This window comes from Quercus lobata, chromosome 11 (assembly GCF_001633185.2).
Source record: "Quercus lobata isolate SW786 chromosome 11, ValleyOak3.0 Primary Assembly, whole genome shotgun sequence".
In the NCBI taxonomy this organism is placed as follows: Eukaryota; Viridiplantae; Streptophyta; class Magnoliopsida; order Fagales; family Fagaceae; genus Quercus; species Quercus lobata.
Genome location: NC_044914.1, coordinates 52,000,121 through 52,018,597, shown reverse-complemented (window position 1 = coordinate 52,018,597; position 18,477 = coordinate 52,000,121). Strand labels below are relative to the sequence as shown.

General features: G+C 37.5%; 1 protein-coding gene across 1 annotated transcript; it reads right to left on the bottom strand.

The window, feature by feature from the left end:
* Window positions 1-521: 521 nt before the first annotated feature.
* Window positions 522-15,438, bottom strand: LOC115968109 (cullin-4-like). The gene is made up of 17 exons (XM_031087360.1): window positions 14,932-15,438; window positions 10,905-11,020; window positions 10,447-10,793; window positions 7,577-7,757; window positions 7,214-7,336; window positions 6,811-7,098; window positions 4,132-4,257; window positions 3,900-4,001; window positions 3,758-3,811; window positions 2,541-2,647; window positions 2,382-2,442; window positions 2,154-2,285; window positions 1,892-2,029; window positions 1,690-1,770; window positions 1,408-1,488; window positions 1,208-1,288; window positions 522-907 (listed from the first exon to the last, which is right to left on the bottom strand). The coding sequence occupies exons 1-17, from the start codon at window positions 15,314-15,316 to the stop codon at window positions 794-796; spliced, it is 2,517 nt and encodes an 838-aa protein (XP_030943220.1). The 5' UTR covers window positions 15,317-15,438; the 3' UTR covers window positions 522-793.
* Between the last annotated feature and the right edge of the window lie 3,039 nt (window positions 15,439-18,477).

Below are 18,477 nucleotides of genomic sequence, written 5' to 3'. Positions count from 1 at the left end.
AAAAAAAAAACTAATTTTTTTAACACATTTTTATATTTCTTTAAAAAATGATATCAAAACTTTCATAAAATTGCCTAGTATCATATACCCTAGGAGCATCTATTAACAAGACTTCTACCTTATATGGCTAATTTGGCACCAACAGTGAAGCAAAGAAGAGAGAGAGAGAGAGATGAAATAATGAGAAAATAATTAAAAATTAATCAAATATTCAAAAACAATGTTAGAGTAATCGTGTACATTTATGTTTAAAAAACGTAGGCATACAGTATTATAAATAAACTGAATGGGTAGTTTTTGAGTAAATATATATTATTATAGTGGGCGTATACAGCATTATATGTGGGTACTTTGAGTAAATATACATTATTATAGACTTATAGTGGGCGTTCAGTATTATATGCCCACTTTATGTGAGTACTCTAAAGTGAGGGTGTGGACATTCAGCGAAAAAAAGAGTGAGGGTGTGGACGCCAGTGCTGTTCCAAATGAAAAAGATTGATTCAGGGATATGAAGAAAATAATATTGTTATAGGAAAATGATATTGACCACAATCGGATTCATTCCAGTAAAACCCTATTGCCAAAAAGTGCCGATTATTATCAAGAATACCAAGTCCTCCGACGGAAGAGAATTTCAAAACAGCAACTAAATATGCTTTACAATTATAGTGTTAAACACAACAAAAATGAAAGCTACAAACTACTGTACAGATAGACAAAGGGGCCGTCTTCCTTCTTGTTGAAGGCTGAAGCTGCACTTGTCATTTACAAATAGATTAAAAAAGATTGATTATGCCAAGTAATTGTATATCTGCGGGTTGTTCTTGTCACGCTCTAGATACTCCCTGTCGATAAGGCTTTCAATCCGTTTCTTCAAATCAGCTGGCTTTATTGGAAATTTGAGCTGTTCACAGGAGAAAGGGGGAAAAAAAATCCCCACATCAATAATACAATCCAATTCATCTTAAATTTAAAATAGTTGGGCCGTCCATTTTATGCCTCTCGGGTCATCAATCACATTGTGTTTAATCCGAGTTCAGAAGGGGGTTCCATAAATTCAATGATTCCGTAAAATTAACCATTTTCTCTTCGTACATGGAAGCCAATAGCACATGCCTGCCATGATATTTGATTTTGCCTGGGCCCTACTTTGTAGAGACCTCAATATTAAAAGAAAAGGATAAATAAAGCAGAAAACATTTACCTGTTGGAAGAGTTCAGTTATCAGAAGTGTGTGACTGAGCACTTTTCTAGTCTTCATTATTCGTACAATAGCAGCATCAACCTATGGTTTATCAAGAAAACAAATTATATTAGAAAAGTTCAGTTTCAATTGGGAATCTAGAATAATATTTAGTATGTGCACATATCTATATAGAATAGTCACACAAACATAGGTTTGACCTGATATTGACGGTCCTGAAAAACTCGTTCAGTGGTGCTTGTATTCTCCTCCACTGTTTCCTTCATCTGTATTGCATTTACCTGCTCCCATCAATGCAATGTTAGCTTCATGTTCCATCATATGAGTGGAAACCAAAACTCAAAAGTCCATCAGTTCTTTCACCCAAAGTCAAAATTGAAAGTCTTTGATTTCACATATTAACTTTTGACACTTGTCAGACTTATGCAAGTTCAGGATCATCTAATCAACACTGTTGTTACTTAACATACAAGCAGATTTACCTTTATACGGTAAAGAGGAGCAGTAAATACATCGTTGAACACAAATGAATCATCATCCTCTACGTCCCTACCCTTGGGCATCTGTGGCACATATATTTATGGAAAGCAGAAATAGTTAACCAATAAATAAATAAATAATCCAACACTTCAATTTTACAAGTACGTTTCTTAAATACGCATCCTGCAATGCTTGACTACCAACCTTTTGTAGGACTCGAACTTTTCCACATGCAAGGGACTGCAAAGTCCTCCTTAGTTCCTTATCCTCAATTCCAGTGGAGTCCCTAATATCTTGAAAGCTTAGCCTCTCAGCATCATTAAAGAGCATCAAAACAACAGTCTGTAGCACAAGACATACAATATAACCAGAACACTAAGTTGTCCACTTGGGTAGGCAAAATCTACAATAATAATAAAGAGTACTGAAAAGCAAAACAAAGCATAATGGCCTAAAAGAGACCAACCTGAAACAGAGAAACTGCCAGCTCCTTTTTACCTTTAGGAAATTCAGCTTTTAACACACAATGACCTAACGAATTTTGCCACATTAAGCGCCTCCCACTGTACTTGCTCAAGTAGAACTCCTTGAAAATGTCCTATTGCACCAAGCAAAAGAAAAGATTGAGACAGGTGCTCAGAAGCACAATGAAACAACCTACAGTTGAAAGAGCTATATGGTGGTTTCCCCCAACCTGGTAGACATTCAATTCATGAGGAAGTCTAACATCCATGGGCGGATATGTTGGCCAGTACCTGCAGTTAGTCACCCAAAACCAATGAAGTTACTTGGGAATATTAAGTGAATGAAAAATCCGATTGAGTTTGAAGATAATGAACAAAGTAAGACCTACCCTGTTGTTAAAACATGTACACTCAACTCAATCCCAGATGGGAGTTTTGTCCTGGCCTGGGATGATTGTTTGAAGGATTCATTTATTTCTTTTGATAATTCAATGTCCTGAAAATTTTTCACAAAAGAAAAACACAGAAACTATCATTAAATAACCCATAAAAACTCATTATAAAAGCTCATATGGTGAGTGTTTCTTAACAGGGAATAGAAAATCATTTACCAAGCTTTTTTAAAGATAAAAGCTCAAAATGCATACTGCAAAATCATGATAATGAAGTGATTCGGATAATATAGAGGCTAACAAATTGACTACAGAAGCTCATATGATGAACTTCTTACTGTAGAAAGTCAACCCAACACTTCATCTCCCTCTTGCTGAACTACACTAATACAAATTCCACAATACTTTTTTTTTATAAGTACAAATTATACACGACACAGTTGACAATAATTTGTCAGCACAGTGCTGCATTGATCTTCATATTATTGTCAATTTAAAGTCTCGATTCCTGGAGCATCATAAAAAGTTGATCCAGCACTCAGGATGCAAGCACTTGGTCACATGAGAATCTTAAATGTGGATTAATGGTGAAAACATGAATTTTGTATGTCTAAATGATTCTTACATTGCTCAAGAGAATTGCAAGCTAACACATGCCCCCATAATAAATCCACCAAAAGTTAGGCCTAGACCAAGGTGCTAATCCGTAATTTAATATGTAGATTGAATAGCTTAAACCTGGAATGAACAGGGTTCTTCCATCAAACCAGGTAAGGCCCTAGTGTAAACTTCAGATTTAGAAAATCTTCCATCAAACCAGGTAAGACCCTAGTGTAAACTTCCAGATTTGGAAAATCAGACAAAAGCTGCCATCCCATTCATGACATCAACACATCATTGAGGCCGCATCATCTAGATGATATTAAATGTTGGGATAAGATCCCCTCCCATTCAAATCCTCCAATTCCCTTCAATTTTTAGCCAGATGTGAGAAATGTTGTATTTATTTGATTTTGTGTGATTTACATGTGTTTTTTTAGGACCATTGGATTTCCTAAATGTGTCTTACATCTGGATTAAAATTGAAGGATTTGAATTGGAAGGGAGCCTTTCCCATAAAGGTTGCCCCACATTTTGAAATCATCTTTAATAGCAATATTGATAATTGACAATTTTCAAACCCGAAATTTATACAGATTAACAAATGTGCGTACTTTGAACATTCCTTCAAGTTTGTTTGTAAATTGGCTGCCACACTCTGTCTTTAGCTGCACTAGCAACAAAAACTTGTTAGCATAATGAACAGATGAAAAACATGCAGCAAATACATTTAAGTCCCAAAAATCAATCCTTAACCTTAGAGATCATCGATTTCTCCGCATCAATGGAAGCGCTCTTTCCCAAAAGCAGCCTTTTTGCAAGATCCTTCTTATAAAATGCTTCAAACACATCCTTGCCCTTCATTAATAAGCAAGAATATGACATGTTTCTCAGTGTCATTTTGATGAAAAACACGAGACGTAAATAATTTTAAAAACAACCATTACCAGACAATAGAACTGTTAGTTAATCCAATAGTCAAACTAACCTGAATAAACCTGAATAAAACCAAAACTTTATCAAGAGTACCCTCCAATTCTTCCTCGGAAGTACCCTTATTCCCAGCACGAAGCTTTTCATCCAGAAATTTTGCAATCAGCTCAGCAGGTCGGTTCTATGAAAAGAAGCACAAATATATCAGAAATAATGACTTGATAGATAAAAAAGAAAAACAAAACAAACATAAGATTGATGCAGATTTTAACAAGTAAAGGATTTCCTGAATCATTAATCTTTCCGAGAACAACTCCCACCATGAAAGAGAGAAACTTCCATGGGATTTCAAGAACTCGTAGTTTTGTTTTAGGATACTCAAATATTTTGACAACTAAAGCAGCATGATTGATGTGGGTTGGGCAGAACGCTATACAACTATGAAAAAGCAAATAATGCCGGTCACTGCACCAGTAGGGTGGGCTTATTACTGGAGTCAGACTAGGTATCTTTCCTGGCAAGTAGTGACTGAATTAATTGGTCTGACAGTTTGCATGCAGGATGCACGTCAAAATCTTGTTAATAACAATTTCTAATATTTTTGATAGGTATTAACAATTTCTAATATAAAAATTATGAATTCTTGTAGGACAGATTTGTATTGTTAGTGAAATGTGAGTGTGAGTGGATAGATAGATAGTGAAATGTACATATAAAATTGGTATGGATAGACACTGATCACAAATAGTTGTCCTTAATCCAGAAAAGACTTGAACTTAGCTAATCCGGAATTGCTAGTCTCCCACACTTTGGCTATTCTGGTTCCTATGTTTATAAATCCCGTATAAATGCATCATTTTTTATAAGTAATAAGATTTATTGATATCAAAAAGGGACACCCTAATACATAGGAAGTGTACAGGGGCCAAACAAATCAAGTACAAAAATTACATAAATCAAGAACTTCAAGAAAAGAAGAGAAATATTGGTTTCGTAAAGTAGACAACCAATCCATTAAGGTTCTAAAGAAAAATAACTTGAGGTCTGATATGGATCTCTCATTATCTTCAAATGACCAAACCAACCTTGCCAACAAGCTAGGAGCCCCATAACTGACTTCGGCATAACCCAACTTACTCAAAATAAACTCAAAACCATAGACCACAAATCCATAGCAACTAGACAATGAAGGAAAATATGGTCAACCAATTCACCATATAAATGCATCATCTAATCAACATTCTTTTTTTTAGGTGCTTCAACTTCAAATCTTGCTTAATGACAATGATGTCCCTTGCTAAATGAGGATCTTGCTTAATGAGGATGATGATTATGTTGATTAAGATTGCATTGCATATTTGCATTGATTTTGTTAGGCAAAGATAACATTACTTAACATTCTAGTGCTTTTTAGCCTTTGCCTTTTTGGTTCTATACTTCTATTTTGATTCAACCATGTTTTTTAATCATGGCCATCAAATATCATGATTGCATATATTTTGTAAAGCACAAGAGAATTATAAAAATGCTATATAAATTATATAAAATGTTTTAATGTAATTTATATTATTAATTGATCACTTAATTGTTGTAGTATTGACCATTAATATTTTTTTTTTTAAATGTTTGCTTCACATCGATCAAGCACGCACTTGCACTTTGCACCTAGGCTCCAGGAGGCCTTTGTGCTTAAGTGCGCTCAACGCTTTTAACAACACTGCTATATATATAATTCTCCTATAAAGGGTTTTTTTTTTTTTTTTTTCCTAATAGGGGTGTCCAAAACTCTTCAAGCATCTGACTATTTCCCCGAGTATGTGTAATCCCCCATCTAACACACACCAGATAATTACAAAGAATCCCTTGGGCGTGGCCCCAAGATGATGGCTAGGAGTTTTGAACCCAAGAACTCATAGATCTCATAAGGCCTTGGGAATCACTAGACCAACCCCTTGGGTTTCTAATTCTCAAGTGAAGTTGAGAGGAGGGGAAGAGTTAACAGCACATAAATAGCACTTTATCAATTTAAATCTCATCCCAAGGTTGGTAATAAAGAATAATGATAATAGTGTTATTAACTAAGAAGCATTGACAGTTATGGGTACAACACGGCGACATGACAATTTTTGAGAAAATGGGACAAAAGTATGGCAGGACATGTCTATTAAATAATTATTAAATATTTTTATTTATATTTTCTATATAGTATTAAGCATTTATTTTTCATATAATGTTAAATATATATCAATCTAAGAGTAATAATGAATAATAAAGCAAGTCCATGACTATTGAAGGATGTTTAGAAATTAGAATACAAACCAAGAATAAAGATATTTGTTAATTTTCAAATGAAATATTACTTTCAGAGCGTGAATACTATCTTTGTTTTGAAAAAGGGTATTCGATTCCTCTTGTTCTTGTGTCCCGGCCATATCCTGCATAGGACATGGCTAGAACACACATGCAGAAGTGTCCCAAGAGTATCAAGTATCCGACACAAGTATGACACAGGTATGGCACCCAAAATGAAGTTATGTGCTTTCTAGTAACTCTAAATTTAACTAGAACTTAATACTCACTAATTAAAAAAATTCATACTTTCACCTCTATAGTTTTTTATTCCTTTGATTTTACTTCTCTATCCACAACTATGCAATAGATAATCCATTTTGTTCAATTTATCACTAACATAGCCAACAAGAGAAACATGAAAGACCGATGGGAAACTTATTACCTGACGAAGATTGATGAGATGCTCAAATGCATCCTTAATGGTGTTGCAAAATGCATCATTCTTGGAATAGCTTTCTTCCCATATTGTATCAAGCGAAGCCTTAAATTCTAAAAGGGATGAAACCATATCTTTGTCTTTCTCTTCATCCATGACAATACCCTGCCCAGTTCTGCGGATGTATGAGCTAAGCGCTTGCCTTAGTGATTCAAGCGCATTGACCCTTGAAAACAGTGAATACATCCTCTGAAGGTCCTCAATACGGTGCCCATCCATTAGCATCATGAAACCCTGGAAAGAGCATAAAAAGCCTAGTGGTTTAGAAAGGATGAAAAACTTGGCCAATTATATAGAGAAGGCAAGAATTAACGACGCATAGAATGAGAGAGTCATGTCTTGTTCACACCTTATCAAGAATGGCAGATATGTGGCGTTCAAGGAGTTGCTTTTCTGCAGTTGCTATTAGTGGTTTTCTTGTACAAGCATCCAGGTAGAGTACACATCTTTCATGTTCCTCATGCAACCTTGTCTGCAGCAATTTAATAATTACATATCTTCAAAAGTTAACAGAAATCATGTAATGTAGAATCAGATAGCAAACTAGATCAAAATTGTCATTCAGTAAACCATTTTCAAGTGACTTACACATATAGTCAACTAACAATACAATACAGCAAAAAGGATTATACAGAAGAGAGAATTACTTATAGTTGGAAGATAGATAAGGAAAACTGGGAGAGGGGGGGTGGGGGATGGGGGGAATATGCACCTCTACATGCTTCAGATAATCTGGAACATCTGATTGCTGCATGAATTTCATGCCTTCAGCAGCATAAAACTCAGACGTGCACTCAAGAAATGGCTTTTCAAAGCTTTCTGCGTAAATTCCTAATGCAGTAAACATCTTCAAGAGATGGTTAAGGAGAGTCCTATCCACTGCTTCACCTAATCTGAAATACCAAACAGAACAGCAAATCACAAGTTGAAATGTCAAGCTTCTTCATACGGTAATGAATCCAACCATCAATAAAATAAACAGGAAAAATAGAAAGTCATTGACCATAAAGATGACTATTACAAGCATAAGGGGAAAAGAACATGCTAGAAAATTGCCAGCATAAAAACATTACCTTGTCATGGAATTTTTCAATCAGACTTCTAAGGGGTCGATTTCTTCTAAGATGATTAAACAATCAAATGATGCCATAGAGAAATTTGAAGTGCCAGGCCTTCAACAAGAAGAATTCCATGACAACTAGGAGTTGGCTCTATACAAATCAAACATACGTTCTTGACGCTAAAAGAATCTTTTTTATCTTGGACTGATATTATGCAGACATTACACTCCTAGCACCAAAATCAGGAATTCACCAAGTAGGGAATTCCAAAAATCAGATGATAAGGGGGTGTTGGGTTCCCTCAAAACTCATATCTCATAACTCATAACCCACAATTCATAACTCACATCTTATAACTCATAACTCATATTTATTTCCCTATTTCCTCATAACTCATTCTCACCAAGTTTGGCATCCCAAATCCAGTTGGCTTTCTCTCTTAAAAAAGCTAAGTTAACTTGCTGTCCTCTACTGTTTAGTCAGAACGGTAATGTTGTCCTCTACTTTAACTCACCCGTGTGACTGGTCCTATACTCCATTACATCTCAGAACCCAACGAAGAGTAACAAAAGGGAAGAAGTGAAAGCCACAGCCATCCATCAGGCATGGGATTTTAGAAGCAAATCATATTGTCAATTTGATTTTTCCGCCAAGTTTCAATACTCACTGCAAGTTCTTTTTATTTGTATTTTTTTCAATTTGATTTTCTTACCAAGCTCATATATAGACTTGGCATTCTCCACATTCCCTACCTGTACATAACCTGCCAAAAATCAAATTCCACGAAACCAATTCCAAAAGAGGACTTTTATCAAAAAACTTACGTGCATCACTCATATTCCCACATGGTTGTTCATCTAAATCAAAGCCCAATTTCTGAACATAAATATCTGAATCAAAACCCAGTTTCTCCACATGGTTGTGCAGCTGTTACCCCAGAAAAATACCTTAAGAACCCGTAAAATCCCACAAAAACTTTAACCATAAAACCCAAAGAACACAACATCAAGAACCCACCAAGCTCCGAAACAAAGCAGATTCACCTGAGCTGAGTTGGAGAGGTTTGTTGGATTGAGAGAGATGAGAGAACAAGAGAGAGAAAGTGAAATTAGAGAGAGAGAGAGAGAGAGAGAGAAAGATTCATGTTCACCTGAGCTGAGATCAACAAAACAACCGTTGGACTGAGATCAGAAGAGATCATAGATGAGATGAGCAAAAAAATTGTGTGAGGTGAATAGTGTGTTTGTTTTCCTCTACTGATAGAGATGAAATGAGTTTAGTGCTGTGTCTGACTTGATAGTGACCGGTCAGTTGTGTGGATCCCACTGACTTGAAATTTTTTACAGGTTTGTCGCTTAACTCATTTCTTCTAACTTGAAAACTAACAAAACTTGTTTTCAATTTCCATCACTATAACTCAATTTTTTGAGTAATGAGATATGAGAATTGAAAAGAAAAAAGAGACCAAACAAGAGAACCTGAGGTGGGGCCCACGAAATTTGAGAATTGAGTGGTGAAAATTGAGAATTGAGTGATGAAAATGGCTAAACCAAACACCCCCTAAGTTTCAACTTTGTATTTTTAATTTAGGGAATTAACTTCTTTGGCTAGATGCTTATAACATTTGATGTTTATAAATGTGGCTTATATTTACAAAGAAAATCCTATTTTTCTTGATAACACATCCCTACATGCATCAAGCTGGATACAGGAAATCATTTCATTTTGTGATTCATATACCATCAACAAATCACAAGAGATACATACGCAAAAAGATAGCTGAAATTATATTCATAAATACACCCACAAAATTGTTTCCTATTTATTTTGATGACGGAAATAGAAACATATATACTACATGCATTGACAGAGTAAATTCAATAGCAACTAATCTTCTTATGACCCATTCCATAACTGTGTAATCGCCTTTGGAGGACCTTTTTCTTTTTTGGCATCTTCCTTGAGGTTTACAAGCTTCTAAACCATTGCCAACAAGAATTTATATCTAACTTTCAGTGAAGACAATTTTAAGAACAACATCCTTCCCATAACTAGTCTCAGGGGCCTGTGTGAATTTCTGTCAAATCCCCAAGACGGTAGGAGAAATGTCATTTTTGCCACTTCCAAAAAATGAATATAAGTAGTTCATATAACCAAACCTTATCTCACAGCCCTGCTGTAATTTAAAATTTAGGCACTTCTAAATAGAAAAAATCATTTTTAAGTTACAATAAGTGATTGCTAACACACAAGCACTACATTAAGATTAATAAAATATATGAGATGCAAAAAATAAGCATCATTAATAACTGGAGGAAAGTAAAGGACCATAAAGGCTCAAAAGAGAATGCTAGCACCTATGAAACCAAATGTGTAACTTCTGTAGAACCTCCATGTAAACACCTAAAACACTTATTAATGCAACTACAAACAGCATCAAGAACCAAGGAAAAAGAATATCAAAAACCTTTTGGAGGAGATGTATGATGGCTTGCATATCTTCAGAAGAATAAATATTTACCTTTCGCTCTGAATCATTCTTAAAAGGCCTGTGACAGTTTTGTGCTCAACTTCTGGAGATAATGAAAGATGTTTGCGGAAAAGCTGCAATCCCATGTCCCACAATGATCGCACATTAGGTGTTTGCTTTACATATGTTCTATCTAGATACAAGGCTATACCACGAATCAACAACATTTGGTCACAAAGATCCTGCCAGCATCTCTCAACAAGTGACAGAAAAACCACCAAATCTGGGCTTTGGCCAAACAAGGATTGCAATGCTTCAGAGATGTGCGCTTCACACTCCTTCTCAATCCGTTGATAAAGATTTCCCCCCAATTTGTGTAGACAAAGGTCATTAACAGCCTAAACACAACATAATGCGTTAGCTAAGCAATCAGAATGCATGAGAAATTTCACATTGGAAAAGGTATCTGAATCCCAAACAAAGAGCAAGAAAGATTTAGCAGACTCCACCTGATAAAGTATCTCTGAGTCAATAGGATCGGGTTGCTTTAAAAATATAGCAGATATAGCAGATTTCAGCTTTGCCCACGTATCCTCTTCAAAATTTGCAGGCAGTGTTGGTTTCGCTTCAGAGAAACAAAAAGGGAAATGAAGAAGGAAATACATCAGTCCCTCTTCTTCCATATAATAGTGAAAGTAAAGAACATTTTTGGATTCCAAGCTCCACGGCTACTAGATTTTTTCTACTTCAACATGACTTTTGTTGGTCTCTCACAATTTTATTAGCGAGTGAAACATATATGTGCTTGTTCGCCATAGCTTTTTTCCTTCTTATTTAGCTTACATACAACTTTTTAAAGCTTTACTTTTTCTAGGTATAACATGACATGGAAAGCACACAACAAAAGAACTATTAAAACAACACCAATTAACTTGCCATGGCCAAAACAAATTAATACTTATCAAAATAGTTCCATCACAAACCATGGAAACCAATGTCAAATTAAAGCTAGGTTATAAAAGACAAATGAAAAAGAAGAGGTTGCACATTTCTCGGCTAATCACAAACAATACTTGATTAAAAAACCAATGACAATAATAACAATACCTAATAAGAATATCTTACATATTTATTAAACCCAGCAAAATCAAGCGTATCAAACACAGAGTAATTTATGTGTAGATAACACAAGTATTGTCCAAAAACAGCAAATGTTAGAAGCTTACAAGTCATTTCACTCTATTGGTATACTTTTTAGAACACTTGAGATAAATTTAGAATTTCAACATCAAATTTTATGGATTTTAAATAACACCTTCAAGCTGTTATTTCAAATCCTCAAAATTAGCTGTTTGAATTTGCCAACAGAGCAGAATGAGAACCCTTTCTGCATTATAGGTAAGTCTTTCCAAACAATAGCTTTAAATTTGGGGCCACAATATTAAACCCACTACTTCAATACAGATAAATTTAACTGTATCCTGACATTATCCTCATAAGAAACTTATTGCTTATATCAGATCATGTCAAACATCATGCATCTAAATGCTGCGCTTCCCATTAACAAGATCCAAGTTTTAAGACAATTTTTTTTTTTTTTTGAAAGGTGAAAATTTTTTTGGACAATATAATATATATTGAATTAGGAGAATTACAACCAGTGGTACCTCCACTTGGGGTTAAAGAGAATTACATAGTTCCATCCACTAAGTTTGAAAAAAAAAAAAACAACAACAACAAGGACAAGTTACACGCCAATACACAAAATTGCAGAACAGGGACAAAAATGAATATGCCAAGACCAGATCTAACTTGGAAAAATCACATGATCGTGACATTGACGATGCTTTGTAACATTCTGTAGCACATCTGGATAGTGTCTTAGCCCCACCTGAAAGTTAAAGCAGAAGCTAATCTCGAGAAGCATGGTCCAATGCTTGAAGCAGTCCCATTGTACCTCTATGCACCACTGGTGTAGTCTAAATCCTGTTTGTGATTTAATGGCTTTTATGATCTCACTGCAACAATATTGTTTAATTTGTAGTGATAGCTTAGTATTTATGCAGTCAACTCCATTTCCTTGACCTCTGGTGGTGTGAGGACAAAGATCCTGTGTATTTATTAGCAATGGCCACATTCCCATTCCCATTCCCATGAGGACAAATCGTCTATCTACAAGCAATGGCAAAATTTCCCAAAGTTGGAGATTGCCTACCAGACCCACTCTTCCCGCAACCCGATTTTGGAAATATCCATTGCCTAACAGACCCAATCTTCCCCCCCAAATAATTTTGGAAAATGTCAGCAATGAACAAACCCACACTTTCCCCCCAACTTTGGAACTTGGCATCCAATTCTCTCTTCAGTGCCAACGTAGTGTTGAAATATGTGGAGACGTTGGAATAATTACACCAGCCGTGTTTGTTCCATTGATATTTCCAAAAGCTGTCAGGTGACTCCAAATCTTTCAAATCGGGCCATTCCTTAAGCAACATTGGGAGCAGTTGGTTCATTCCTGGTTGATCACCAATCAGCGAGTTGAGGAAGGGCACAGTGCAGTTTGGTTTTCAATTAGTATTTGTGTCACTAGGCCAACTTCCATGTATAGTGAACTTATGTGGTGAACTACAAGAGGAACAGTAGTTGACGGTAACACAATAGGTTGGCGGCCACTGAAGTACTAGCTGATAATAACTGTCGGCAACCAGAGTTGAGATGACCAAGAAGCATACTATTACCATGAGTAGTTATTCATGTTTCAACTTTCAACTATTCAGGAAATAGAGAGCCAAAAACCCTAAATTCAGCTAATAAGTTCCACAATTGAAAGCACCAATGTTAACCAAATTGCATTAGAAATAAGGTTGTTGAATCAGCATCCAGACCCAACAAATTCCATCCAGTAACTAAATTGCATAAAAATCCGAAGCAAAATCAAAGAATTGAAGCTGAACTAAACCTATAACCAAGAGTTTCTTTCAGCCAAAAATGAAAAATCAGAAACCCTAAAAATTGATGGAATAGATAGAAACCTCTGACGAGCTTCTTGGCCGGCTGAGGCAGCAAGGCTTTCTTTCTAGACAAATTGGCAGCAACGGAGCAAGGCGGAGCTGGAGAAGGGGAAGGGGCAGAGGAGTCGTGGGGTTTGAAATCATCGTCGACAGACATGGAAGAGGGGTTGAAAACAACAACAAGTTACACGCCACTGCACAAAATTGCAGAATAGGGACAAAAATGAATATGCCAAGACCAGATCTGACTTGGAAAAATCACAGAATTGTAACATTGACGATTCTTTGTAACATTCTGTGGCACATTTGGACAGTGTCTGAGCTGCTCCTGAAAGTCAAAGCAGAAGCTAATCTCCAAAAGCATGGTCCAAGGCAAAAAGTGCTGGAGCCTTGGGGCTTCGTGCTTTGAGCTTAAGAGCGCTAAATATATATATATTCAATTAGGAGAATTACACTCAGCAGTACCTCCACTTGGAGTTTAAAAAACCTGGGGGTTCAAGAGAATTAAATAGTTCCTTCCACTAAGTTAAAAATAATAATAATAATAATATGCCAAGACCAGATCTAACTTGGAAAAATCACATCATTGTGACATTGAAGATGCTTTGTTACATTCTGTAGCACATCTGGATAGTGTATTAGCTCCACCTGAAAGTTAAAGCAGAAGCTAATCTCGAGAAGCATGGTCCAACGCTTGCAGCACTCCAACTGTACCTTTATGCACCACAAGTGTGGTCTAAATCCAGTTTGTGGTTCAATGGCTTTACGATCTCACTGCAACGATATTGTTTAATTTGTAGCGATAGCTTAGAGCCTTAGTATTTATGAGGTAAACTCCATTTCCTTGATGTCTAGTGTTAGGGCAAAGATCCTGTGCATTTATTAGCAATGGCCACATTCCCACTCCTATGAGGACGAATCGTCTATCTACAACCCAATTTTGGAAATATCCACTGCCTAAGAAACCCAATCTTCCCCCCAGATAATTTTTCTAATGTCAGCAATGAACAGACCCACTCTCTTCAGTGCCAACGTAGTGTTGAAATACGTGGAGACATTGGAATAAGTACACCGGCGGTGTTTTTGTTCCATTGATGTTTCCAAAACCTGTCAGGCGCCGACTCCAAATTGGGCCAATCGTTGAGGTAGGGCTCAGTGCAGTTTGGTTTTTCCGATTATTATTATTTGTGTCACTAGGCCAAAGTCCATGTATAGTGAACTTATGTGGTGAACTACAAGAAGACTCAGTAAGACAATAGGCAACCACAGTTGAGATGGTCGAGAAGCTAGTAATTTCATGTTTGAACTATTAAGAAAATAGAGTGCCCTAAATTCAGCTAAAATTGAATGCACCAATGTTAACCAAATTGCATTAGAAATAAGGTTGTTGAATCAGCATCCAGATCCAAAAAAGTAAGTAAAATTGCATAAAAATCGAAATCAAAATCAATGAATTTTCAGCCAAAAAAAAAAAATGAAAAACCTTGAAACCCTAAAAAAAAAAATTGATGGAATTGATAGAAACCTTTGAGGAGCTTGATGACAAGCTTCTTAGGGGGCTGAGGCGGCTGGGCTTTCTTTCTGGACAAATTGGCGGCGACGGCGCGAGGCGGAGCTGGCGAAGGGGAAGGGGCGGAGGAGTCGTGGGGCTTGAAATCGTCGTCCACGGACATGGAAGAGGGGTCGAAAACGACATCGCTGTTGTTGTTGTTGCTGTTGTTGAAGTCTTGGTGGTGGAGACCGTTTTTGGGGTCGAGAGCTGCGGCTTGGGATTTGGCCTTTTTCATGGCGGAGAAGGGAGGAGGAGATGTGGGGTTGGGGTTGGGATTAGAAGAAGAAGAAGAAGAAGAAGAAGAGTTGTTGTTGTTGGAGGTGGTGGATGTGGCTGAGCGTTTGGTGGGGAGAGACATGAAATAGAAGAAATGAGAAGGTGTGATCAAGAAGAAGAGGAGGCCATTGTATGATATATTTATTTACCTCTGTTTATTGCGCTCTCTATTCTCTTCTCTACAAGCGTAGCATTGTCCGGGCCGAGAAACTACAGGATAGCGGATGCTATTCTGTTTGCGTGTGATATATTTAAGTGGAAATGTCGAATATGTCCCTATTATAAATAAATACATAACTAGACATTTTTGGATAAAATATCATTTTCATATTTAAACTATTACAAAAGTTTGTCTTCCTAATGTCGCAAAAATTCTATTTTTGTCTCTAAACATTTTCAAATGGACTAATTTTCATCCATCAGTCTGTTTTCATTAGCTTGTGGCTTATATGGCCTCACAGAGTGCTAATGCGATATCTAAATTGGACTAAAATTATTTTATTTAAAAAAATACAAACACGTGGCAAATAATTATAAGTGATGATGCTCAGATCGTCAGCCAAGGATAATCGTCCAGATTGATGTTGTCCTCAACCAACCCAATCCTCAAGAACGAGTGAAGGGAAGAATGGATGTAATTTGCCAACGTGGTGCCTGCCAAAAAGCCTCCGATGCCAAAGTCAGAAAGAATGACAAAAGAGAAGCTGTGAAAATAATATGCTAGAGTTGTTACCTTACCCCCTCCCCTTTTGGGGTTATGTATTTATATGCATGCACTCACAGGTGGTTTCTTCTAGCCGTTGGTGGAGCCTTGATGGAGACTTTATTCTTTCCTGGTAACACCCCTGCGAGGTATTAATGGTGAGCTACCCCTCCCAACTGCCTGGAAGCTGATTAATGTTTTATAACGGTTCCTCGAGGAGTGGAGGTGGATTTACTCGTCCTCGAATGACGGCCACTTTTTCCAGGACGAGCTTGTTTAGGTCGTCCGTCCCTAGTCGTGAACGGATGGACATTGATGATTTGATCCAGCCTATCAGCTGCCCCCCTATTCCTTGGTCGTTCATATCTTGAACGATCGTAGGAATATGAAAGGGTTTTACAGGTTCATTTGAGTAAATGTGTATATATATATATATATATATATTCCTTTTTTCTCTCTCTCTCTCTCTCTCTCTCTCTCTCTCTCTCTCTCTCTCTCTCTCTCTCTCTTTTTTTTTTTTTCTTTTTACAATTATGGCGTTTGGGGTTCTGCTTTGCATTGATTGCATAATGGCGGCTGTAACTCACTTCGCGGCCACAAGGTTGATTTTCTTTGGTTGGGGGATCTCGTTTCCGGTGAAAACCTTTTCAGTTTTCCTGCACTTTCCAAGGCAGAACCTTTTGATTTCTTTGGCCTTTCCTTTTCTCATTTCCCCATCTTTTGTGCGATTGGTTTCTCTGACTCCCTCACTTGCGTGTTTTGCTCTTAGTCTTCTCAGTTTTCTCCATAATTTCTAGGTAAGCCCCCAATTTATGCTTTCTTTCCTTTTTGAATTTTGCTTGTTTCTGTGCCTTTTAAGTTCTTTCTTCCTTTTGCACTATCCCTTCTTCTTATCGAGTGGTGTGGTTTCTCTTTAATGGTGGATAACTCCGAAGCTAGGCGTACCTCTCCCTCCGTAGCATTTCTCTTTGCCCGTTTAAGAGCCTTAGTGGAATTTTCCGGCGACCCATTAGGTACACTTTCTCCTAGCGATTCATACCCACAAGTTGAGGAGTTTGTCTTTAGGGGTAGTGGCTTAGGTTTAGCGTTGGGTGTCTTATACCCTTTACTGTTCAAATCTCAAGTTTGGTTTCGGTCCGTTCGAGGGATCTTGAGAGGGGAAAGTATGGGTTTTGAGGAAGGGTCAGGTGACCTAGAAGGGGGATCATCCTCTAACGTAGGTGAGGAAGGGGTTGGGGTAAATACAGCGACCACCGTGCCTTCTCGCACTTCCTCGTCCTCCCATTCTCCCGCTCCGGCCATTGTTCGTCCTTTCCATGCTCTCAAGGAAAATTGTTCCTTGAAAATAGAGGTTTTTAGCAAATTTAAAGATAGGTTCCAGTTTCCTGAGGGGACCAGAGCTCATCTTCCCAGAAAGGGTGAAAAGGCTTGCACCTTTGCCCACGGGGAAGTCTGCTTTTATAAGGCTGCTTTTTAGTGCGGCCTCAAATTTCCCGTCCATCCGTTCATCATGGAGCTTATTCATCATTTAAACCTTGCAGCAGGGCAACTTATGCCCAATTCTTGGAGAATAGTTGTTAGTTGTATGGTGATTTGGACGACCATCACCGATGGAGACATGATCACGATCAATGAGTTCGTCCATCTGTATCGTCTGAAAGAGTCCAATGAATTTGGATATTATGAGTTTGTACCCTGGAATAGGAAGTCGCGTCTGATTGTCGATCTTCCGTCATTCTTTCGCTACTAGAAGTCTAAATACTTCTTTGTATCGAGTGACGGTTGGGAAACACTGTCTGACGACTTATGGGGAAACGTTCCTAGGCTGCTGCGCTGGTGGGAGACCCCTTTGATTGGTGCGTTTGCTCCTAATGAGATGTCCCTCACCCTTTTTTTTTTTTTAATTTCCCCTTTGCTATCGTGTTTGCAGTGAAAGATCGTCTAGAGCTTGAGAGCAAATTCGAAGAACGGGTTCAGGCGTCAATCAGGTACGCAAGGATGATCGAAGATTTTGGTGACTTGATCAATCCGCACACTTTAGCTTGTCACTGCTTAGGGCCGGAGCCTTCCCTCTACGTCCTTAGTACCCTTGATCGAGAAGAGAAAAAGCGTAAGCTGTCTTTGCAAACGAATTTGTCTTGTTTTCTTTTTCTTCATCCTTAATTTCTTGTTCTCTTTTTTTTCGTCCTTAACTTCTTGTTCTATTTTTCTTCGTCCTTAAATTCTTGCTTTCTTTTGCATAGAGATGACGTCCAAGTTTAACAAAGCGATGTATAAGAAAATTAAGGATAAGAAAAATGAGCCTCTTTCTAGCATAGGTCAGAGGAGGCTGAGGATTACAGATAAGGAGAGGGAGAAGGAGGTGGTGGAGAGGGGTTCGTCCACACCTGCCTTAGATCTAGATGAGGGTCTGGCTGCCTCTCCTGGCATTTCGGTTGAGGAGGTGGCCCGTCCTTCCAAGAGGCAGAAAGTGGCGAGCAAGGGGAAGGAGAAAGTTAGTGCCAGTGTTTGGTCGGATGCTGAGACGGCTATGGACCGTG